The 25506-nt window shown below is 46.6% G+C and overlaps 2 protein-coding genes across 2 annotated transcripts in view; one reads left to right on the top strand and one right to left on the bottom strand.

The window, feature by feature from the left end:
* SDHC (succinate dehydrogenase complex subunit C) overlaps positions 1-17999 on the top strand; it is a 39848-nt gene extending 21849 nt beyond the window's left edge. The window contains exons 5-6 of the mRNA XM_051858445.3: positions 13300-13463; positions 17161-17999. Of these exons, the coding sequence (XP_051714405.1) occupies positions 13300-13463; positions 17161-17265 (269 nt within the window). The 3' untranslated portion in view covers positions 17266-17999. The remainder of the gene's footprint in view (positions 1-13299; positions 13464-17160) is intronic.
* A 2213-nt stretch (positions 18000-20212) lies between these two features.
* On the bottom strand, positions 20213-25161 carry CFAP126 (cilia and flagella associated protein 126). The gene is made up of 5 exons (XM_002715250.6): positions 24870-25161; positions 23367-23429; positions 23149-23229; positions 21889-22065; positions 20213-21532 (listed from the first exon to the last, which is right to left on the bottom strand). The coding sequence occupies exons 1-5, from the start codon at positions 25047-25049 to the stop codon at positions 21308-21310; spliced, it is 726 nt and encodes a 241-aa protein (XP_002715296.4). The 5' UTR covers positions 25050-25161; the 3' UTR covers positions 20213-21307.
* Between the last annotated feature and the right edge of the window lie 345 nt (positions 25162-25506).

Genomic DNA, 25506 nt, shown 5'->3' with positions numbered 1-25506 from the left:
GCTTCTTTGAAGAATTTTGCTGTTTCTGTGACTCTTATCACAGACCGCTTTGCAATTCAACAACTTAAATTAGAGTGAATGATGGTCCTTTTATTCATTTATTCATTCACTTCCTTAATAATTGAGTTCCCACTATGTTCAGCTTCTCTTAGCAGATTTTTATTTTAAAAAATGTATTTGAGGCCGGCGCCGCGGCTCACTAGGCTAATCCTCCGCCTAGCGGCGCCGGCACACCGGGTTCTAGTCCCGGTCGGGGCGCCGGATTCTGTCCCGGTTGCCCCTCTTCCAGGCCAGCCCTCTGCTGTGGCCAGGGAGTGCAGTGGAGGATGGCCCAGGTGCTTGGGCCCTGCACCCCATGGGAGACCAGGAAAAGCACCTGACTCCTGGCTCCTGCCATCGGATCAGCGCGGTGCGCCGGCCGCAGCGCGCCGGCCGCGGCGGCCATTGGAGGGTGAACCAACGGCAAAGGAAGACCTTTCTCTCTGTCTCTCTCTCTCACTGTCCACTCTGCCTGTCAAAAAAATAAAAAAATAAAAAAAAAAAAAAATGTATTTGAGGGGCCAGCGCTGTGGTACGGTGGGTTAATGCCATGGCCTGAAGCGCCGGCATCCCATATGAGTGCCGGTTTGAGACCCAGCTGCTCCACTTCCAATCCAGCTCTCTGCTATGGCCTGGGAAAGCAGTAGAGGATGGCCCAAGTGCTTGGGCCCCTGCACCCAGGTGGGAGACCTGGAAGAAGCTCCCGGCTCCTGGCTTCGGATCGGCGCAGCGGCCGATTAGGGAGTGAACCAGTGGTTGGAGGACCTCTCTCTCTCTGCCTCTCCTCTCTGTGTGTAACTCTGACTTTCAAATAAATAAATCTTTTTTTAAAAAAAAGACGTATTTGAAAGGCAGAGAGACAGATATGGATGTCCCATCTACCAATTCACTCCCCAAATGCCCTTAACCTTAACAGCCAGGGCTGGGCCAAGAACCAAGAACTCAACTTCTGTCTTCCACGTGGGTGGCAGGCACCCAAGTACTTGAGCTATCACCGTTGCCTCCTGGAGCATGCATTTGCAGGAAGTTGGAATCAGGGACCAGAGCTGGGACTTGAACATTCTGAGCAGCATCCCAGTTGCTACACCAAGCCCCTACCCTGTCTTAGCAGATTTTTAACTCACTTCCTAGTACTTCCTGACGTTATATTTTTTGAAAGTGTAGAGAACAGAGACAGATATATAATAAAGATGGATTGGCTGGCTGCTCACTGATGAAATGCAGTCCCAGGTCAGTCATCACCCAAATTCTTCCAGAAAGTCAGTTTCAGCACCATTCTGTCACCTAGAATTGATCAGACTCCAGTAGATTTACTAACCAGTTTCTTGAAATCTTGGTTTACACAAAAGAATGCGTATTTATTCTTTTAGATAATATGAAATAGAACTGCAGAGTGAATTGGTCTTACATAATCAGTACGTCCTTTTAGGTAGGAACATTTATTCCATGAAGTGTGGATTATAAGCAGGTTTCTGGGATTTGATGTATCTTCACAGCATATACTTGAAGACAGTAGGCTAGATTCTTTAGTTTTCTCTGGCCAGTGCTAGAGACAGGCACATATTTGCTTTTTTAGCTTTCCTCTAGCCTTTATAGCATGTATTATTCCTCACTCCACCAAAAAGGGGGGAAAAAAAAACAACTAGATCAGGTTCCTTAGATACATGCTCTCAAAGCATTCTGGTTGTAATTTGTTCATTGTCATTCTACTGGATTGTGTGTTCTGTGAGGGCTTAGATTGCATCTATCAGAATTTTTATCAAATAACTCTTTTTTTCTTCAAAAGATCATGGGAAATATGTATTATGAAAAAATTGAGCGGCCGGTGCCGCGGCTCACTAGGCTAATCCTCCGCCAGCGGCACCGGTATCCCGGGTTCTAGTCCTGGTTGGGGCGCCAGATTCTGTCCCGGTTGCTCCTCTTCCAGTCCAGTTCTCTGCTGTGGCCCAGGAGTGCAGTGGAGGATGGCCCAGGTCCTTGGACCCTGCACCCCATGGGAGACCAGGAGGAAGCACCTGGCTCCAGGCTTCTTATCAGTGCGGTGCACCAGCCGCAGCGGCCACTGGGGGGTGAACCAACTGTAAAGGAAGACCTTTCTCTCTCTCACTGTCCACTCTTCCTGTCAAAAAAAAAAAAAAAAAGAAAAGAAAAAAAGAAAAAGAAAAAACTGAGCATGGGTTTCAAAAACTTGTGCACCAAAATAAATATCTTTTAATTCTATTTTACATGAACTTTTGATGTCCCTTTGTGTTTGTTTTCTAACTGGCTTTGGCCATATTATTTTGCTCCCTTGCAACTGATTATAGGCAGCTATCTAACTAGTATTCAAGTACTGCTATTTCTGTATGTATGATTACTGGTTTAGCTGAAATCTGCTCTTTTCAGTGGGAGAAGAGATTATCAGGCATTATTAGAGAGCTGCATAGGTAAATCTGAGTTTGTTCTCTGTAAGTCTCCTTGAAATGCCTGGTGAGCTTGTGTTCTCTCTTCTAGCAAATGTAATTCAGTACATGCATGGTGCTCTCACATAGAACAGATGCAAACCAAGAGTGGTGAAATGCTTGAGGGGCCAGCATTGTGGCACAGTCACTAAAGCCACTGCCTGGGACACTGGCTTCCATATGCATGCCTGTTCGAGTCCTGGCAGCTCTACTTCCCATCCAGCTCCCTGCTAATGGCCTGGGAAAGCAGCGGAAGATGGCCCAAGTGTGTAGGCCTTTGCCACCCATATGGGAGACCTAGAAGAAGCTTTTGGCTTCACCCTGGCCCAGCCCTGGTCATTATGGCCATCTGGGGAGTGAACCAGTCAATAGAAGATTTTTCTGTCTCTGTTTCTGTCTGTCTGTCTCTTTCTTTCTCTAACTCTTTCAAATAAATCTTTAGGAAAAAAAAAAAGATTTACATATAGAGAGAAGGAGAGTCAGAGAGAGAGATCTTCCATCTGCTGGTTCACCCCCCAATTTCCTGCAATGGCCGGAGCTGCACCAATCCAAAGTCAGGAGCTTCTTCCAGGTCTCCCATGTGGGTGCAGGGGCCCAAGGACTTGGGCCATCCTCTACTGCTTTCCCAGGCCATAGCAGAGAGCTGGATTGGAAGTGGAGCAGTTGAGACTCAAACCAGCAGCCATATGGGATGCTGACAATACAGACGGTGGCTTTACCTGCTATGCTACAGCACTGGCCCCTAAATAAATTAAAAAAAAAAAAAAATGCTTGAGCTGCTAGCACGCATTCTGTTCCAAGTTGATAGTACTAGATCCTTTGCTGGCAAAGAAGAATAAGCTCATGACTTTGAACACCATATAAATCCCTGCTATCCGTACAAGCTTTTCTCCTATGAATAGTCCCCTGGTTGTCTTTGACTTTGGCCTAGGGAATAATAGAAAATATCTTGCCTGTAATCGGTATGAAATCATATACTGAGAGACACAGGCCCCACCGTTTACCTGTGTAAAACTTCAAGTCCCTCTACTTCTTTCCTTTTGATACTTCAGCCTGGGAGCAAAGCCTTATTCATGTCAGGTATCATGACCAACTTGTCAGGAGGTGGCCCATTGAACAGAGTAGAGCAGATGACAGCCCTTGAGTCCCAGCATGTGGTGTGCTCGCACTTCAGAAACTTGGTGCCAGCTAGAGTTGTCGGGTAGGAAAGGGATTTCTCTTCAATTTGCTTTGGTGAAGTAGTGGTGGTATTGGACATGGACTTTGTTTTTTTTTTTAATTATCTGATTGATTTATTTGAAACCAGTTACAGCAATAGAGAGGGAGAGAGAGAGAGATCTTTTATTTGCTGATTCACTTCCCAAATGGCCGCAATGGCCACAGCTAGGCCAAGCTGGAACCAGGAGCCAGGAGCTTTTTCCAGGTCTCCCACGTGGGTGTAGAGGCCCAAGGACTTGGGCCGTCTTTTGCTGCTGTCCCAGGTGCATTAATGGGGATCTGCATAGAAGCTGGAGTTGGGGGCTGACATTGTGGCATAATGGGTTAAGTCACCATCTGCCAATGCCAGTATCCCATGTGGGTGCTTGTTTGAGTACTGGATGTTCCACTTCTGATCCAGTTCCCTGCTAATGTGCTTGGAGGATGGCCAAGTGCTTGGGCACCTGCACACAAATGGAAGATGTGAATAAAGCTCCTGGTTCCTGTCTTTGGCCTGGCCTAGCCCTGGCCATTGCAGCCATTTGGGGAGTGAACCAATGGATAGAAGATCTCTCTTTCTGTTTCTCTCTGTTACTCTGCCTTTCAAATAAATCTTTGAGAAAAAAAATGGAGCAGGGGCAGGCATTATGGAGCAGTTGATTAAGCCACCGCCAATGATCGAAGAATTCCCCTTGGCTCCAGTTACTTCTTTTTTTCTTTTGTTATTATTTGAGAGACAGACAAAAAAGAGAGAGCTCCTATTACAAATTGAACTAGATTTGCTTCCTTAAACTCATGTGGACGTTTGAACCCCAAAGTCTTAATGTTAAACAGTTCTAATAGCTGATGGATTAGGGTGGAGACTTGATTCAGTCATGGTATCTGAAGATGGGGCCCTTGAGAAGTGATTGGATTAGGCTGCTAGGGTGGAGCCCGAGACTGAATCAAGATGGCATGATAAGGAGACGCCACACTGAGGGGTAGAGGAAGAGTGTGTTTCCTTTGTCTCTGCTACCTGGCTTATGCCATCATTCCTCTGCACCTGTTTCACCATTGCCTTCCTCTACCAGATGCCAGACTACTGGGGCCACCTGGTCTTGTACTCTGATCCTCCAACTGTTAGCCAAATTAAACCTTCCTCCTAAGTTGCTCCTCTCAGATATTTTTGTTAAAGGAACAAAAAGTAAAATACGGTTCCCATCTGCTGGTTCACTACCCATATGCCTGCTGTGGCTGGACTGGATTGGGGCTGGAACCAGGAGCCAAGGGCACAAGCCAGGTCTGCCACTTGGGAGGCAGGAACCTAATTACTTGAGCCATCACCACTGCTTCCTAGGTCTGCACTGGTGGGAAGCTGAAGTCAGGAGCTAAAGCTGGGAGTGACACCCAGACACTGATGTAGGATGTGGGTATCTAACCACTAGGCTAAATGTTTTTCGTGTCTTTCAGGGCCTCTCCTACGCTTCTGGAGACTGTGTTTGTTTGTTTAAGGGTTGCTTATTTGAAAGTCAGAATTACAGAGAGAGAGACATCTTCCATCCACTCGTTCACTCCCCATATGTCCACAATGGCCAGGTCTGCGCCAGGCTGAAGCCAGGAGCAAGGAGCTGCATCTGAGTCTCCCACATGGGCGGCAGGGGTCCAAGCACTTGGGTCAGCCTCTGCTGCTTTTCCCAGGTACATTAGCAGAGAGCTGATGGGAAGTGGAGCAGCTGGGACATAAATTGTCACCCATACGGGATACTGGTATCGCAGGTGGTGGCCTTACGCCTTACCCACAGCGCCGCCAGCCTCAAGACTGTGTTTACTGAAGTGATCATCAGTTGGGCAAGTGGCTCTTGTGTAGGGATCCTACATTTAGGGAGTTGCAGCTGAGACACTGGCAGGAATTACCTGAAACTAAACCTGTGCTGTTTGCAAACAGATACATGCACGCACATACACACACAGAGTTGAAAATCATGTAAGGATAGGAATTCCTATCTAAGATCTGTTGCCACTATTCCTATGCTATCATGGGATGATGGAATCCAGGTGTAAAGATGATTGGTGTTGCCTAGGAATCCATGTGTAGTACCTGGTTTTTAACTTACTTGCTCTGAACTGATAGAGTAAATTTCAAGATTAGGCCATTCTAGGTGTAAATTCATAATTACTTTTATTTTTGCTTGCTTAAAAAGTTTTAGGTTGATGAAGAAATTTTTAGATTGATGTTTTCTGCTTGGTTTAGTGGTATTGATAAACAGATTTGAGGCTCAAAATTACTGGAATAAGAACAGTTTATCGGACTATAGTTTTCCTTATTATGTCAGTGTATTTGTCACTACTGAATAAAAAAAGGATACTGATTCTTTCATAGACTATAAAAGTATTCATTTGCTAAATATGGCTAAAGGTGAATATTTCACAGCTGTGCTTGATAGTTAACTTGCTTTTTTGTATCTGTCACCCTTTGAATGGCCTTGGTATTCATCAGCGTGTATCCTAATTTTCCCAAACCTTCTTCAGTAATTCTGTGATAGAACATAGCTGCTTTCTATAGGATGGTAGTTATCCTTTTTTCCTTCAGATGCCAAAGGTCTCTTCTTCAAAACTAGCAAAAAGCCACGTGGGTGACTTGCGCAAATAATAACTCTTTGAAATTCAGTTTATTCCTTATAAAGTAGGCATATTAATAATGCCTATGTCAGAATTGAGTTTATACCCTGAATATTGGCTTATAGAAATAGGATGGAAAAGTATGATAAATTTAATGGCAATGGACTCTTAAGAAGATGTTTTCTGAACCAAATGGTGAGAGAAACTGCATTATTTTGCCTGAAATGAAGTCCGTTTCAGCTACTGTGATCTTGGCATTCTTGTGGCCCTCTTACCTTTTCTTTTTCACATAGCAGGAGGCAGTCTCTTGAAAAATAAATGGAAGTCATGTCACTTCCTTGTGTGGAATCTTCAGTGACTAAATTAACTTAAAGTTCAGATCTCCACCACAGCCTCTGCCTTGCCAGGTCTGGCCCTTGCCTGACTCCCTTGTGCCATTCCTCCACGTGCTCACTCTGCTCCAGCTGCCTTCCTGGGGACAAGCAAAAACTTTTCCACCCCAGAGCCATTGCAGGTTTTGTCCTGTCGGTCTGAAATGCTCTTCCCGACCCTCTGCTCTACTGTTGTGATTGGTTCCTTCCCGTCCTTTAGATCTCCATCCGACTGTCAACTCAGACTACTTTGCTTTTCACCATCTCTAAAGTAGTAGCTTCTTTGTTAATTTTTTATTTCACGGGGCTATTCCATCATAAGTATTATCACACTGGTTCTTTCTTGCATAGCTTTTATTAAACTGTTTGTAATGATTTTGCATGGTAACCTTTTATAGATCTGTCTCATTACACTGTAACCTCCTCCGGGAGCGGCCACTGCATCTTTTTATTTACCATTCGTACCCTCGAGTACTCAGGAACATGTTAGTAAATCTTTACGTACTAAATGAATACACTGTGTAAATCATTTTGCTCATAATGGTCACTTCAGGAATGTTCACTCTTTTACCTTCTAATTAATCTCTTCTTATGCATTATAAATTAGGAATAATACATACATAGCCTCTACCCTCAAGGGTAGAGAAATATGACATATTTGTAATGCACTGTGATATCTTTTTAATAAGAGGTATGGAATCCCAGAGGAGAGACCAGTAAATACCCTGGAGGAGTTGGAGAGCTTGGAAGAAGGAGAATTAGGAGAATGGGTAAAGAGGAGGTGGGGAAGGAGTCCAGCAGAGAAGCTCTCTTGTACAGCGTCACAGGGATTAGAAAACACCCGGAGAAGTTGGATAATGATCACGAGGTTTGGTTGCATTGGAATTATATGTGGAGTGGGTGCTGTGACATTGCAGTGGGCTGAGCTGCTGCTTTGGACACCTGTATGCCATATCAGAGGGCCTGGATTGAAGTCCTGGTTCTGCCCCCATTCCAGCTTCCTGCTAATACTTTGGGAGCCACGTTGGTTCACCCCGCAAATAGCTGCCACAGCCAGCGTGCTGCGCTGATCCAAAGCCAGGAGCCAGGTGCTTCCTCCTGGTCTCCCATGTGGGTGCAGGGCCCAAGCACTTGGGCCATCCTCCACTGCACTCCCGGGCCACAGCAGAGAGCTGGACTGGAAGAGGAGCAACCGGGACAGAATCCGGTGCCCCGACCGGAGGATTAGCCTATTGAGCTGTGGCGCCGGCCCGTTACTGCTTCTTAAATAGGATTTTTTATTTCAGAAATCCTGGTCATTCCAGACTGAGGCGTTGGAGAGAAAGTGAGAAAAGCACAAACTTTGGAATGAGACAGAACTAAACTCAGTCCTAACTGTGTCACTAACTGGCCATAAGATCCTGGACAAGTTACTTGTCCATCCCTCACACGCAACCTCACCCTTCGCCCCCAGCCACCAGCATCAGCTTTTTTTGTCCACAAGTGTGGGTAATAACTTTTTGCCATACATGGGGGCAACAATGAAAATTTCTAGATAAATTCTAATATAAATTCTTTCACAATGTGTATGATTTGCTGTCTATTGGAATAAACCAAAAAATTTATAGATGTGTCACTGAATAATGTACAGCCAAAACATCAGTAAGAGTTCATCAAAGTGTATATATTAGGTATGTACAGCTTTTCTGTGTTTTAGTGACATAGGAACAGATTGTAATTGAAATTAAGGCAAAAATCCAGTCAGCAGAATTATATTCTATTTCAGGGCACAAACTGGCAGCCTATGGACCATATTTGGTTAACAGATGTATTTTGTTTAGTTGTACTGTGATTAAAAGAAAAATTCGGGGTCCTTTGCCCATTTTTAAATTGAATTATTTGTTTTCTTGCTGTTGAGTTGAGTTCCTTGTGTCTTCTGCATATTAACCCCTTGTCAGATACACAGTTTGCAGATATTGTCTCCCATTTCCTGAAGCTTTTTAATGTAATCCCAATGGTTTTTGCTTTGATTGTACTTTTGAGGCCTTACCTTAAAGATCCCTGCCCAGACCAGTGTCATGAAGTGTTCTCAGAAGCTTCTAGTTTAGGGTCAGCCTGCCTGTAGTTAACAGTAACGTATTGTATATTTCCAGAAAGAATACAACTTTTTAAAAAATGCAACCTGTATACCCACCCACGCATCCTCAACAATCTGCACGAACTCCATCAGTCTGTACTGCCTTAACTTCCTTGTGCCATGCTTGATTCAAACACTGAGTGGCTTCTGCAATTTGGGTTTGACCTGCCCATTGGGAGGTGCAAAGGTTGGGGAGGGAAGTGGTGACAGTGGTGGAAAGGGGGAAAAACAAAGGCCAAGGAATGAGACGTTGAGTATTTTATTCTTTAAAGAGTCTGGGGCAGAGAAACACTGAACCTGGAAGACACAAATTACTCAGTCAATGGAGAAGTCTAATCTTGTACACGTGGGTGACTCAGATTTCTCAGGCCTTATCTTGGGCCAGGTGACATTTTGTTTAAAATTGTTTCCTCCATTTGCTCTGATTTGCTGGTTTTTTTGGTTTTTATTTTTATTTTTTTTAATTTTAATTTTTATTTTTTTTAGAACTTATTTATTTGAAAAGCAGAGTGGCCGGCGCCGCTGCTCAATAGGCTAATTCTCCGCCTGCAGCGTCGGCAGCGCCGATTCTGCAGCGTCGGGGCTCCGGATTCTGTCCCGGTTGCTCTTTTTCCAGTCCAGCTCTCTGCTGTGGCCCAGGAGTGCAATGGAGGATGGCCCAAGTGCTTGGGCCCTGCACCCCATGGGAGACCAGGAGAAGCACCTAGCTCCTGGCTTTGGATCAGCACAATGCGCTGGCTGCAGCAGCCATTGGAGGGTGAACCAACGGCAAAAAGGAAGACCTTTCTTTCTGTCTCTCTCTCTCTCACTGTCCACTCTGCCTGTCAAAAAAAAAAAAAAAAAAAAAAAAAAAAAAAAAGAAAGAAAGAAAAGAAAGGAAAAAAAAAAAGGAAAGCAGAGTAACAGAGTTGGGGGTAGAGGGGAAGAAAGAGAAAGATCTTCCATCCAGGTCTCCCATGTGGGTAGTGTGTGGGTGTTAGGGGTCCACATACTTGGGCCATCTTCCACCACTTTCCTAGGCAACATTAGCAGGGAGTTGAACTTGAAGCTGAGCAGCCAGGACTTGAACTGCTTCACCTGCTCTGCCACAACGTTGGCCTCCGATTTGCTAATTTTTATTTTCACTTTCTGGGCCTTGGGTTTTTGTTGTTGTTGTTATCAGAAGAGATATCCTACAGTGTATATTAACCTATTATAGTCTATTTTATTTTATTTTATTTTATTTCAGTCTCTTGTAATTGAGATAAGACTAAAGACCAGGTAGGCTTTGAACTGTAGAAAATGCATCAAGAATTTTTGTTACCTTTGAGATCTTGAGATATCTTTTTTTTTTTTTTTGGACAGGCAGAGTGGACAGTGAGAGAGAGACAGAGAGAGAAAGGTCTTCCTTTTGCCGCTGGTTCACCCTCCAATGGCCGCCGCTGCAGCCGGCGCACCGCGCTGATCCTGGCAGGAGCCAGGAGCCAGGTGCTTTTCCTGGTCTCCCATGGGGTGCAGGGCCCAAGCACCTGGGCCATCCTCCACTGCACTCCCTGGCCATAGCAGAGAGCTGGCCTGGAAGAGGGGCAACCGGGACAGAATCCGGCGCCCCAACCGGTACTAGAACCCGGTGTGCCGGCGCCGCAAGGTGGAGGATTAGCCTATTGAGCCACGGCGCCGGCTCTTTTTTTTTTTTTTTAAGATTTTTTTTTTAAAGGCAGAGTTACAGAGAGGCAGAAGTATAGAGAGGGAGAATCTTCTATCTGTTGGTTCACTCCCCAAATGGCTGCAATGGCTGGAGCTGAGCTGATCTGAAGCCAGGAGCCAGGAGCTTCTTCTGGGTCTCCCACGTGGGTGTAGGGGCCCAAGCACTTGGACCATCCTCTGCTGCTTTCCCAGATGCATTAGCAGGGAGCTGGATTGGAAATGGAGCAGCTGGGACTCAGCCATATATGGAATGCCGGCACTGCCAGCCCCTCTTGAGATCTTGAAAGAAGTTGGAGACCTTCTCATCTGTTAGATCACCATTTCCTTTTCTATTTAGAGTAATGCCTAGTTGGGATTATAAGATTTAAATACGCTGTTGGAAGTTCCTAGCACAGGCCGGGTGCTGACATTAACTGCACTAAGAGTTGAACAGTTAATACTGTACCTCTCAGAACACGGCTGATCATTTGTGGTTAACATTCTCATTCTCAGCCCTTCCTATTTGTTTGTGACTGTCATGTCTTTGTCGATACATTACCAAGATTGGATGACTTGGGAACACTGTGTCCAGAAGAGGAAATTCTCAGAAACACTTTATCTCAGTACATGGATATTCCTGACCCAAGAGAGGTTGTAGGGAAGCAAACGGCAGCGTACTTCTTGGTGAGAGTCAAGCGTGCCACTTGAGGTGAAGGGGCAATCAGAGGCTGTCAACGAGTCTTAATCATCACCGGGGCTCTCGTTTCGGTAACTTCGCAGGGACTTACTAAGAAGTGTCTGAAAGGGCTTTGGGTGGCTTCTGGAAGTGGCAGTAGCACTTACTGAGAGTCTGCACAGTCCAGGATATAGCATTTACTTGTGGTTGGGCCAGCAGGAGCTGTTCTTGGCAACCAAGCGCAAGTACCATTTACTTTTTTCTTAGTGATTAGATGCGACAGCTTCAGTGGCTCTGTCTTCCCAATTTAAATTGTTTCGCTTTTAGAGGAATGGCCACTCTACAGTACTAACCATTAGAAGAGCAGACTCTGATATGGCTGCCTCACCCTAGGATAGCACCATCTACTCTCCACACAACCTACCAAAGTAAAGTTTTGAAATACCTCCGTTTCCTGTGAACTTCGGGAAGGTCCTTCTATGCATGAGTGTATGCATGAGAGATGCCTATTTTGATCCTTTACTCTTTTAATGTTTGTTTTTATTTATTTTGAGAGATAGAAAATTCATCCCCTTGGGGCCGGTGCTGTGGTGCAGCGGGTTAATGCCCTGGCCCGAAGTGCCAGTACCCCTTATGGGTGTTGGTTCTAGTCCCGGCTGCCCGTCTTCCAATCCAGCTCTCTGCTATGCCCTGGGAAAGCAGTAGAAGAGGGCTCAAGTATTTGGGCCCATGCACCCATGTGAGAGACCTGGAAGAAGCTCCTGGCTCCTGGCTTCGGATCGCCGTAGTTCTGGCTGTTGTGGCCAATTGGGGAGTGAACCATTGGATAAAAAAAATTCATCCTCTTTTACTTTCCAAATGTTGCAATGTTCAGGGCTGGGCTGGGGCTGGAACCAGGAACTGGGAGTGAAATCCAGGTCTCTCACAAGGGATGCAGGGATCCAGTTACTCGAGTTGTCACTGTTGCATGCAGGGTCTGCATTGGTGGTAAACAGGAGTTAGGAATAGGGCATTGGACCCAGGCACTATGATGTGGGAGATATGTGTCTTAACCTTTAGGCTAAATGCCTGCTCCCATTTTAAAATTGGGTTATTTATCCTTTTAAAGAATTTATTTCATTTTATTTGAAAGAGAGAGAGAATTCTTCTGTCTACTCCCCAAATGCGCCAGGCCAAAGCCAGGAACCCAGAACTCCATCTGGGTCTCTGCCATCGTTTGTTGCTTCCCAGGATTCATGTTAGCAGACAGCTGGCTCAGAGCAGAGCGGTCAAGACTCCAACCAGGAACTCTGAACTGTGCCCCTGGACAAACACCTGCCCCCTAGTAATCTTTTTGTTGTTGAGTTGTAAGAGTTCTTCATATATTCCCTTATCAGACATATGACTTGCAAATATTTTCTCTTGTGCTTATGGATTGTCTTTTAACCTATTGTTTGCAGCACAAAGGTTTTTAACTTAATGAAGCCCAATTTATCTCCTTTTGTCACATTTAAGAAACCACTGCCTAATCCAAGATTGTGAAGATATTTGTTCCTGTTTTTTCATCTAAGAGTTTTATCGTTTTAGCTCTAACACTTAGGTGTCTGGTCCATTTCGATTCAGATTTTTGTGTGGTAGCGTATGAATGATTTGAAATTTTTTTTCACTCTCTACACTGGACTTTTTTTTTTTTTTTCCTTCCGTTGGTTCATCCCCCAAATGGCTGCTACGGCCAGCGCTACACCAATCCGAAGTCAGGAGCCAGGTGCTTCCTCCTGATCTCCCATGCGGGTGCAGGGCCCAAGCACTTGGGCCATCCTCCACTGCCCTTCTGGGCCACAGCAGAGAACTGGACTGGAAGAGGAGCAACCGGGACTAGAACCCTGGGTGCCAGCCTGGTTTTACTTTTTCTTACTGAGATGAGGATGTAGGTGCAGCAAGTTTGTTCCAAACTGGCCAGTGAGGTTTTCATAAGGAGGGTTGTTGAAAGCAGCAGTGTGTATTGAAACATGGCAAGTTTACATTACTCTCAGATCCCAAGTAGACTCTCACCGTAAACTTGAACACGAGTTTGAATTTTCTCTGTTTTGAAAATGTTTTCGAACTGTACGAGGCGGCAGGGGGAGGGGTAAAACTGCATCCAGCATTGCGCTGGTTGTGCCTGGGTTCGGGGTGGGGATGGGGCAGCTGTGATGGGCTGCTTGGTTTTCCCCGCAGGTGTCTCTCTTTTTGGCTTGTCGGCCCTGTTGCTCCCGGGAAACTTTGAGTCCTATTTGGAGCTTGTGAAGTCCCTGAGTCTGGGGCCTGCACTGGTCCACACGGCTAAGTTTGCCCTCGTCTTCCCTCTCATGTATCACACCTGGAATGGCGTCCGGCACTTGGTGAGTCGATTGTGGATTTTCTATTTTCTAGGGGAGGGGAGAGGGGAGGTGGGAGGCTGAGAGGATTCTTTGCTGGATCGCTGGGCTTAGTGGTGTTTTTAAAGTGAGTTGTACTGGACCTTTTTACCAGATCCTCCTGGGGAAAGCTAAGCAAGACTTCCCGGGCATTGGGTGTACAGCTGAGTGGTGGGTGTGGGCCAGGCAGGTACCTGCAGGGTCTCCGTGTGAGCTCCAGTGTTAAGGGGGTGTTATTCAAACAGACCTCTGAAACCGGATCCCAGGTCTGCATGCTTATTGGAGAAATAGTGTTACCTACTAGGTGTCAAGTATTGCTCTGGGCCTGGAGGAGACAGTCTAACATTCCTGTCAAAGAAAAACTAAAGGACAGTAGCAACAACAAAAATAAATAAATAACATTCTTGTCAACTCCGTGAAAAGTTTGGCCAGGCTCCCTTTATTACCTTTTGTTATCTTGACATCAGATTGTAATTTAGCTGTTTTTGTTTGGTTTGAGTGTTTGGTTTGAACTTTAATAGAAATTGAGTGCCAAGGATCCCCGGTTTTAATCTTGTATTTAGGGGTCTTTGGGTGGATTGAAAATGGTCCATACTGCCTCCTGCCTGACCTTGCTGTCAGCTCAGCTCTAAACTGATGTCTTTCTTCCCTTTCTGAAGGAAGTAAAGCTGAACCGAGCCTGCCACAGGCCATCAGTCCCTCTTCCAGCGTTTGAAGACCTTCTGTTTTGTGATCTCCCTACCCCTAGTCTTGTGTCCTTCCTCAGGAAGACAATTAAAATTCCACTCTTTACATTACTTCTGAACCTCAGCCAACTGTCCGCTGGGTGCTTTTGCCTTAATTGAATCTTTTATAACTTCCACACAGAGCCTTCGAGACAAGCACTTTCTGAGTTTCAGTCTGCTCCAATAGACTGTTTAATGGAATACAAGACGTGAGACTCAGTGGTCTATTAAATTAAGTTGATCTGTCAGCTGTTCCCTGGGACAGTGTTCTGTGTCTTTTAAAATGACTTCACTTGGCAGAAGGGCAGGGGGTGGAGAGGGAGGGTATTTGCCGAACAAAGCTCTCTAAAGAACATCAGCTGAGCAGCTAGCTCCTGTGTCCGGAGCCTGCTGAGGCTGGCGGTGGGGAGGGACTTGCCAGATATTTGCTTTTGTCTCAAAATCGGGGGAGGGAAGGGAAAGAGGTTTTTAAACTCCCAGCACTGGGTCAGGGCCTTGCTACCCTGCTTCCTGCCGGTGTAGGTGATCTCTCTGTTGAAAGCAGTGAGGAGCCTAAAGGCTTTCCCTAATAACTTTTCTCTAAGCCCTTAAATCTGCTTATTTTTTTTTTTCTTCTAACAAGGATTGGCTCTGAGTGTGGGTCGAGGTTTCACCTGTTTCCTGTGACAGCCCATAGTTTTTGGCCTCGATGTAAAAGCAGGAGGTTCCAGCGTTTCTAGCTTTCTAGAGAGTGTCCTCCTGACACCATCACCTCGCGATGGACCCCCCCACACACACACACACACTGTGCCTGTCCTCGCATTAGCAGAACAGCTCTTGGAGTCTGCTTGACTCCTGATCTGAGCTCCACTGAAGCTGTCTGGGGTGTGAGGCAGGGGCATCTTCTCATTTTGATTTTTTTCCCTCTACAGCTCTTCTCTAGCCTCTAGTTAGTTTTATTTAGACTGTGGGCATGGGGCGGTGGTGTGTGGCAGGTGGAACCTGAAGGTGCTACTTTGGCCCTATAGACTCTGACTTAAAATATGTACTATGTCAGTGTTCCAAGGGCACAAGCAAGTCTAGTGTGTTTTTTTGTTGTTGTTTTTTTTTTTTTTGGACAGGCAGAGTGGACACAGAGAGACAGAGAGAAAGGTCTTCCTTTGCCATTGGTTCACCCTCCAATGGCCTCTGCGGCCGGCGCACCGCGCTGATCCGATGGCAGGAGCCAGGTGCTTCTCCTGGTCTCCCATGCGGGTGCAGGGCCCAAGGACTCGGGCCATCCTCCACTGCACTCCCTGGCCACAGCAGAGAGCTGGCCTGGAAGAGGGGCAACTGGGACAGAATCCGGCACCCTGACTGGGACTAGAACCCGGTGTGCTGGCACCGCAAGGTGGAGGATTAGCCTAGTGAGCCGTGGCGCCGGCCTAAGTGTAGTGTTTCTAAAAGGGGGATTTTGACCCACTGAGTAGAAAATCAATGTAGTGAGTTGCTCCTAACAATAAAATAAATTTAAATAGAATAGGAAATATAGAATGTAACACATTAGAAGCAGTAAATTTGTCTGTTTCATAAATTTTTGCTATGTTATACTTGCATATCTACTATATTCCAACTTAAAAGATGTTTCCTTTTTTAAAAAATAATTTTTTTGAGAGAAAGTGAGTTATATAGAGAGCTCTCATCTGCTGATTTGCTCCGCAAATGCCCACAATGCCTGGGACTAAGTGGGGTTGAAGCCCTGAGCCTGGGACTCAGTCTAAGTCTTGCGCATGGGTGACAGGACAGGAACCCAATTACTTGAGCCATCACCACTACCACCATGAGTCTACATGCAGAAAGCAAGAGTCAGGAGCCAGAGCTGGGCATGCGACCCAGGCTCTTTGGTATGGGACATAGATGTCTTAGCCGGCATCTTGACTGCTAGGAAAATGCCTGCCCCTAAACGATATTTCTTAGTGGGGTCATAATCAAAACAAAATTGAGAAGTATCATTCTGGATCCCAAAGAATACTCTGTATAATACTAGTCCTGAGATATACATGATCCATCTATAAACAAGGATTGGCTTTATTTAAGAAATTATCACATAGCATCTCATAACTGTGTACAATTTTTATGTCAAAAAATTTTAAATGAAAAAGCTATGCATATGATATTCCCTATTTATAGATGTACAGTGTACTTTAATAAGTTATGTAAGTGGTCTTGCAGTTAAATGTTTACCAAATTTATTTGCCACAAAACTTCTCTCATCACATAATGCCTTTCAGCACTGTGCAGAACCAGTTTTCCAAAGAATGCACTTTGGGTCACATTGATCTGGATATGTTGTCATAAGAAAATTTTTTTTTTTTTTTTTTTTTTTTTTTTTTTTTACAGGCAGAGTGGACAGAGAGAGAGAGAGACAGAGAGAAAGGTCTTCCTTTTGCCATTGGTTCACCCCCCAGTGGCCGCTGCAGCTGGTGCACTATGGCCGGCGCATCGCGCTGATCCAAAGCCAGGAGCTTCTCCTGGTCTCACATGCGGGTGCAGGGCCCAAGGACTTGGGCCATCGTCCACTGCACTCCTGGGCCACAACAGAGAGCTGGCCTAGAAGAGGGGCAACTGGGACAGAATCCGGTGCCCCCATCGGGACTAGAACCTGGTGTGCTGGTGCTGCAGGCGGAGGATTGGCCTATTGAGCCGCGCAGCCGGCCAAGAAAAAGTTTTTATCTATTCGGTGCATAGTGTCTGGCACTCTGAAGAATAGTCCCGGTACCACCCACCGCCACACAGAGGGGCTTGATCTGTCTTTGGGAGAAGTGGGTGGAGGGACATACCATAGGTTCTGAGGAGAGTCAAGGTGGAGCCTAAGGCTAGGAATGCTTTTCCCTAGAGTCTTGCTGAGAGGAGGTACCCGTTTTAGTCGGCAGGTTTACTTTCTGACAGAGAGCTGTGGGACCTGAGTCCTGATTACCGACTTCTTTCTTTTTCTGCAGATGTGGGACCTGGGAAAAGGCCTGAAGATTCCCCAGCTATACCAATCCGGAGTGGCCGTCTTGGTTCTTACTGTGTTGTCCTCTGTTGGGCTGGCCGCTATGTGAAGAGCTGAAGTTTCTAGCATGATCTTCCTACAAATTATTACACTGATTTATATTCATGTTTGCATTCTCCTCTCCAGCCAGGGCAGATCTCTCCTGACTTGCCAGATCCCCCTGTGCTTGCAGATCTCCTGGGAACCCTGTAGCGGTAGAGTAGCTTATGGAATCATAGCAGTGGGAAAGGATCCAGTTTCCCCATTTCTAAAGATGGAGTAGCTGCAAAACCTTGCTTTTCCTGCCCACAGCTTGCAGCCTACTCTGAGCCTAAGAGCCCTTATTCTCTCTCTGTGTTGGGCTTCGATATGTGCTGAGGGTCAGCTTTTGGCTCCTTCTTCCTGAGACAGTGGAAACAATGCCAGCTCTGTGGCCTCTGCTCTGCGGACTGGGGTTGAGGTTTTGGGTGCCACTGCCTGTGGGTTGCTGGCTTAAAGGACAATTCTGTTCATTAGTCAGAGCCCAGGGCCTTTTGCACCCACACAGCGTGACTGAAAGAAGAGATGGGAGGTGGAGGGGAATTAGCCCGTCCCAGCTAGAGGGCGATAAAATGTGTGAGTTGGCTCTTGGGAAGAAGATATATATCTTGATGCAAGAGGAAGACCCAGAAAACTACTGTTGAATATATTAAAGATTATTTCTTTTTCTTGTATTTCCAGAAAACCAAAACTCTTAATACCATGTTTTCAAACCCAAGTTCATGTACCATCTTTTTCTCTAGCTGAATTAAAACACTCATTTTATTTTGGACTCTCCTTGAAATCCAGAGAAACCAAGTGAATGGCTGTTGAGGAGCCAGTTTCCTCCGCTTCCCTCGGGTCTCAGGCATTTACACCCCCCAGTCTGATCTTTCCCAGGAGGGAAGCCGTTTGTCCTACAGCTGACCACTGGAAAAGTTTTCAGGGGATGAATTGCTTGTCCAACTAGCCAGAGACTTAAATATCACAGAGAAGTCTCAGAAAAAGAAGGAGAAAAGAAAGGAGTTCAGCGTGGAGAGTCCCACTGAGGACTGGTTATAAGCTTCATGGGACAGTTCCAAAAATGACCCAGTGAGGGACACCCCAACCAGTGGCGATAACAGCTAAGGCAGTGTCATGTGGGGAGAAAGGAAAGTAGAGATTAAAGGGTGTGGTGAGGGAGGGCATTATTAAACCCAATGAAAATTTAAAATCTAATGGGAAAACCTGCTGCTTTTACAGTCCATCCAGGCCAGGCCTTTGGGTCTCTGAATCCCTTGGCAGGAGTGCCGGTTGATAGTCTTTGGAAACTCTGGAGTAAGAAGAGATCCACTTTGTCACTCTGAGTTGTTGGCCAACTAGTTAAAGCCATGGGTTGAAATGAAAAGGTTCCACTTGACTAGGAAGACCTTACTAAGCTGAGACGAGGGACCTGCTGCCTGGACAGTCTTCCTCCAGCCCTCAAATAGTCTGGCCTTGGGTACGACCCCTTCTCCCTTCTTGCTACACTGGCCCTGAGAGGTCCTGGTAGCCTTCCTCCAGTTTACACCAGCTGCCCTTGTCCTTGAGTGAGGGACAAGGGTTCCTGAGGGTACACTTCGACATTGGGAGTGGGAAAGGTCTGGCAAGGGCAGTGCCAGGAAGATGTAGAATGGGGTCAACGATGCACAGACGTTGGGGGCTGAGCAAGGGAGAGGGAACTTCTTGACTTTTCTGGTGATTGACAGATGAAGGAGTATGGCACAGCATCGTGTGTTACTCTCTTAATTTCTTCTTACCATCCTCTCTTTCTTCTTTGTCTTCTACTTTTTTCCCCCCAAAAAAGCTTTATTTATTTGCAAGGCAGAGTAATAGGGAGGGAGGGAAAGAGAGAGAGAGAGAGAGAAACATCTTCCATCCCTTGGTTCACTCCTCAAATGGCTTCAGTAGCCAAGGCTGGCCCAGTTAAAGCCAGGAGCCCAAAGCTCCATCTGGGTCTCCCATGTGGGTGGCAGAGGCCCAAGTTCTTAAGCCATCTTCCTCTGCCTTCCCAGGCACATTAGCAGGGAGCTGGATCAGAAGCAGAGTTGGGGGGACTCCAAATGGCACTCTGAAATGGGATACTGGCACTGTAGGCGGCAGTTTAACTCACTGCCACGGCACTGTCCCCTTAGTCACTTCTCGATCATCAGTTTTCAAACTTTATAGGGGTACTTCAAAAGCTTATTGAAAAATAGAATAAAAGATGTTTATTTTTTGTATAAAACTTGTTTGAAATCTATATAAGAAGTCTTGTTAGTGAAAAACACATGAAGAAAAAAACTATGCATGGGGCAGGCATTCAGTACAGCAGTTAAGATGCTACTGGGGGTGGGGCAGTGGCAGTGGCACCATGGCGCAGTGGGTAAAGTCACAGCCTGCAGCACCAGCATCCCATAATGGCACCAGTTCGAATCCCAGCTGCTCCACTTCTAATCCAGCTCCCTGCTAATGTGCCTGGGAAAGCAGCAGCAGATGGCCCAAGTACCTGGACCCAAGCACTCATGTAGGAGACCCAGAGGAAGCTCCTGGCTCCCGGCACAGCCCTGGCCACTGCAGCCATTTGAGGACCGAACCAGCAGATGAAAGATTCTCTCTCTCCCTCTGTAACTCTGCCTTTCAAATAAATAAAATAAAGATGCTGCTTGGGACACCTGCACCTGCCTCCCATTTTCCCATCAGCTCTGCTTCTGACCCCGCTTCCCGCGGATGTGCATCCTAGGAGGCAGCAAGTGAAGACTCAACTACCTGCCACCCCTGGGCGACCCAGAGCAGTTCCAGACTTCTGGCTTCCACTGGCCCTGCCCCAATACTGACCCCATTGCTCGCCTTTAAATTGCTTTTTTCCATAAACTTTCTGAGGTGCTCTTTGTAATGTACTTTTTTTTTTTTTTTTTTCTGGACAGGCAGAGTTAGACAGTGAGAGAGAAAGGTCTTCCTTTTCCATCGGTTCAGCCCCTGAATGGCCGCAAGGCCAGCGAGCTGCGCCAATCCAAAGCCCCAGGTGCTTCCTCCTAGTCTCCCATGTGGGTGCAGGGCCCAAGGACCTGGGCCATCCTCCACTGCCTTCCCAGGCCACAGCAGAGCTGGACTGGAAGAGGAGCAACCTGGACAGAACCGGTGCCCCAACTGGGACTAGAACCCCGGGGTGCCGGCGCCACAGGCAGAGGATTAGCCTAGTGAGCTGTGGTGCCGGCCCTGTAATGTACTTTTATTTATATATAAAGTCAAACAAGAACAGCGTCTTCTACTTTGGCTTTCGTGGCTTTTCTTTCCCATCTTTGGGAAGCATACATGCACATACAATACTAAATACTGCTAGTTTTAAAACCATCACACTGGGGCCGGTGCTGTAGTGTAGCAGGTAAAGCCGCTGCCTGCATGCTGGCATCCTATATGGGCACCAGTTTGAGTCCCAGCTGTTCTACTTCCAATCCAGCTCTCTGCTATGGCCTGGGAAAGCAGTAGAGGATGGCCCAAGTCCTTGGGCCCCTGTACCACATGGGAAGACCTGGAGGAAGCTCCTGGCTTCGGATCGGTGCAGCTCCGTCCATTGTGGCCAACTGGGGAGTGAATCATCGGATGGAAGACCTCTCTCTCTCTCTGCCTCTCCTTCCCTCTCTGTGTAACTCTGACTTTCAAATAAATAAATAAATCTTAAAAAAAAAAAAAAAACAAAAAAACTCACATGTGCATGTTCCAAATGAAAACTGCAGGGGTAGAGGTGAGGGCCTGGCTCTGTGACAGTCTGCCTTTTTGCTCATTCAGATTTGTTTTCGTCATTTTGGGGTATAACTGAAATGTCCACGCTGCCCCCCTGCGTGTTCTTTTCCCTACTCCGTTCCCCTCCTTTCCTTCTTAAGGGTTACGAGGCAGACATAACCAGCACAGAAAGCATGGATCGGTAAAGGATTCAGCAAACGTTTATTTTCCAAATTTGCCTCTCTTTCCCCATGATTTCTCTGTTCCACATTTGTGCCTGGAAGTCTGACTTCCCTCGGTCTCCAGACAGCTTATTCAGTGTGGCCCCTTGGTCTCTGGAAGTTCCAAGCTTGCATTTCCGGATCTCGGCGAGATCAGTGTTCTAGCAGACATGGGCTTCCAGGTGGGCTCTTGGGTGAGCTGGCCTGGCTTTGGGGCCCTGGTGTGTGACCTGCGGAGGGGTGTGAGCTTTGGGGTTGATCCGGGGACCTGAGGTTGCCAGCTGGAGAGCTGGGAATCACAGTTGCACTTGGCGCTTGCTGTACAGTCTTTGGGACACACTTCTTCCTGCGTTTCTTCTCACTGTCTGGATCATGGGGCTGGCAGGGGCAGAGTGAAAGAGAATCAGGTTCCTGGCCAGGCCCAGGTTATTTCCAGTCTACCCCAGAATTCTCTGACTCCCTTTCTCTCCCATACATGGACAGAAAATCAGGTTTCCAGTGAGAGTAGTTAAATCTGATTCCCCTAAACTCCTCTTGGGATTAGGTTATTTTCTACTAGAAGGGGAAGATGTCCTTAGTTCACTGGTTCAGGCCTCAGAGGGCGGAGACTCGGCTGGGTAAGAACTGGCTAGAGGTTCCCTCTGCTGGGGTAGTGGTGGTGTAGCAATAGACAGTTTTTTGAGGTTGTAAAGAAATGCAGCCAACGGGGCTTGGGGTTAAATGGGAAGAGGTACCTTGCCAAAGATTTCAGGACGCAGCCCATTAGATGCCTTGAGTAAATCGGGGTTTTTCTGTATCCATGTGGTGAGTGAGGCGGCGGCGGCCGCTGTCCGGGAGGTCAGGGTCACCCGAGCAGGGGGTATCTTCAGAGGCATTTGCCAGGTGCCCAGGAAGGAACCCCAGGGATTTGCCTAAAAGGAAAAGGGATTCTCAAACAGGGATTCCCACTCCCAATAGCTGACCTATTGGCAGAACCCGTGTTTGCCCTACTTCGGTTGTTTACCTTTGGGAATGTGTGATAATGACAGTGGACTGAAAGCGCAGTCTCCCCGTTCATCCTCCCCTCCCCTGTTTAGGTTACCTCTTGTTCTGCCCCTCCCCTCTGTCAAATCCTACATTGTAGGACCCCAGGTTAAGCCGTTGCCTGCAGCGCCAGTATCCCACATTGGAGCACTGCTTCCAGTCCTGGACACTCTGCTTCTGATCCCGCTCCCTGCTGACAGCCTGGGGAAGCAGCAGATGAGGGCCTAAGTGCTTGGGCCCTTAGCACCCATATGGGAGACCCAAATGGAGTTCGGGGCTCCTGGCTTTGGCCTAGCCTCGTCCATTGCAGCCATTTAGGGGAGTGAACCAGCAGGTGGAAGGTCTCTCTCTAAGATTTATTTATTTCAAAGGCAGAGCTACAGAGTGGCAGTGGTGGAGAGAGGTCTCCCATCTCTAGATGGCTGTACTGGCCAGAGCTATGCCAATACGAAACCAAGAACCAGGAGCTTCTTCCAGTCTCCCATGTGGGTGCAAGAGCCCAAGGACTTGGGCCATCTTCTACTGCTTTCCCAGGCCACAGCAGAGAGCTGGATCGGAAGTGGAACAGCCAGGACTCAAACTGGCACTCATATAGGATGCCAGGACTGCAGCTTTACCTGCTATGCCACAGTGCTGGCCCCGGAAGTTCTCTTTTTCTCTGTGTCCACTCTCTATGTTGCTCTTTTGAATAAATTTTAAAAACTAATTCTGTATTCTTAGGCGAAACGAGGCAAGAGCGCACCCACAGTAAGCACCAGTACCCAAGGACTTACATACGGATCATTCGTCAGTGTAAGCGTTTCTGAGTGCTGAACACAACTCCATCTGTTTTGGGAGCTGGCTAGACATTTGGGGGCATTCACAGTAAAACAAGAAGGAGACTGAACTTCCGTTTTCCAGAGAGTGGCGCAGTCTCCCAGTCCCGTGTCTCAGTTTACCTCTCTTGGTGGGGATGCCCACGGGTATCTCACCTTGGAACGGGGCACTGAGGGCAACAGATGACCACGATCGTTGGCGATGATCTGGGTGTAGCCTTCATGGGAAGAGATTCTCTGAGATGGAGGGGGGAGGGAGAAGTGCTCATGAGTGAGAGGACGTCTAAGGGGTGGGGAGAGGAGGGTGTAGAAGTTTAGAGAAAGCTAGCAGGAGTTGGGTGATGAACAGAACTAGAAACCACATATGGAGATACCTCTTTTGTTGGCTTGGCAGGAGACCAGTTCTGCAGATACTTGGGTGAGAAAGCTTTTTCGTACTGTGGAGAGAAAGGTGAGGATCCCTGTGAGGCTCGGAGGCCCCGTACCCCGGAAATGAGGACTCGCATAATTCTTTAGATTTGAAAACCCAACACCTGAACGATCACATAGGTCCTAACTCACTGTAACGAGGGTGGCACTTAATGGACTGCGTGTGTGCGGTCCGACGGGAGCCAGTCACCACACAGAGCTCTTGAGCTCCTGGAGTGTAACCAGTCCACACCAATGTGCTTGGCACTGGACTGGGTGGGCGTTTGGCACAGCAGTTAGGACCCCATTGTGACTTCTGCATCCCACATCAGAGTGCCTGGGTCAAGTCCCAGCTTCTCCACTTGCCATCCAGCTTTCTGGCACCCTGTGAGGCAGTGGATGATGGTTCAAGCACATGAAAGACCTACATTGAGTTCCGGGCTCTTGGCTTTGGCCTGGCCCAACCCTGGCTGTTGTGGGTGTTTGGGGAATGAACCAGAGGTGGAAGATCTCTCTCTCTCTGCCTTTCAAATAAAATTAAAATAAATAATTTTAAATGCACTGGATTTTGAAGATAGTACAAAAAAAGAATGTAAAACATCTGATTATAATTTAAAATGCTAAGACCCTTCTCTCTCTCTCTCTCACTCTGTCAAATAAAAAATTTTTTTTTAAACTTTAAATGCTAATTAAATGTTGAAATTATAATTTGAGTTTCTTGGGTTAACATTAACAATTTTTTTACATAACAACTAGAAAATTTTAAGTTACAGTTGTAGCTCATACTGTTTTTATTGGGACTGGTAAATTGTGACTCGGGGCTAAATTCATATTGATGCCCATTTTTAAATGGCCTGAGAGCTTAGGATGGTTTTCATAGCTGAGCACCTGCAATTGATTTGACGAAAGGGAACACTAACTTGAAATTCCAATTAAGCAAAATGTTTTACCCCCAAAAAGAATTCAATTGTTTTCGTTGTATCACAATTATCATCCTCAATAATGCATTATTTTGAACGTGGTCAAAAATTTTACGGAAAAATGTTTTCTCTCACTATTTAAGTACCTATGTGGTATCTGTGTCTTCACCACTCGGCCCACAAAGCCTAAAACAGGAAGGTACTTCAAAAAGTTTTGTGGATTAAAGGAATTAAAAGAGAAGTTTATTTTGGTACAAAACATTTTAAAATCCATACACAGGTTGTTCATCACACACAGTTTCCATGAACTTTTTGAAGACCCCACCTATTTACTCTGGCCAGTTACAGAGAAATGGTGCTGACTTTTGGTTTACACCCTGTTCCTTTAATCCAAAGACATCCATTGCTATCTCTACGTCCTCCTGACTCTCAGGAGGTGAAAGATTATCTCAGCTCCTCAAAGATCAGAACCCTATGGTGGGGGTCGATTCAAAGGTAGAGATTGAAAGACAAAATTACAAGTTAAAGAAGTAGAAAAAAAGAATTTACCTGGTTAGCACTGTAGTTAGTGGCCATGATCCTGCTGTGTTTACACTGGTTGCCTGGCAACTGCAGAAGCCAGGCTGTCTGGGTGGACCTCCCAGGCTGCCCATTGTTCACTGCCTTGGCCCATGAGACACACACACACACACACACACACACATACCCCGCTTTTTGGTCCATTTTCATTTTAGAGGTGTGAAAGCCCTAGTAAATATGAAAAACGGAGTAGCAGCTCTTTTTTTCTAGCATAATTACTCCTGCTCAAGAACTTTCAGGTTGTCTCTAACTGGCATTTTTAACCAATTTATTCAAAAGGCAGCACTTAGAGGTGGGGAGAGACAGAGCGAGAGAGAGAGAGCTTCCATCTGCTGGTTCATCCCTGATGGATGCAACCAGCAGGGCTGGGCCAGTCAGAAGCCAGGAGCCAGGGGTTTCTTCTTTGTCTCCCACGTGGGTGCAGGGGCCCAAGCACTGGGGCCATCTTCCACTGCTTTCTCTGGTGATTAGCAGGGAGCTGGATCGGAAGAGGAACAGATAGGACTAAACCAGCGTCTACATGGGCTGCGGGCAGAGCAGGTAGCAGCTTGACTTGCTACCTCTTTGCCTTTCCTTTTCAATTTTTACTTATTTGACAGGCAGAGTT

Source organism: Oryctolagus cuniculus, chromosome 7 (genome assembly GCF_051225735.1).
Source record: "Oryctolagus cuniculus isolate XC-2025 breed Fujian yellow rabbit chromosome 7, ASM5122573v1, whole genome shotgun sequence".
In the NCBI taxonomy this organism is placed as follows: domain Eukaryota; kingdom Metazoa; phylum Chordata; class Mammalia; order Lagomorpha; family Leporidae; genus Oryctolagus; species Oryctolagus cuniculus.
Note: the sequence above shows the minus strand (reverse complement) of the source record. Positions and strands in the feature narration are given on the sequence as shown.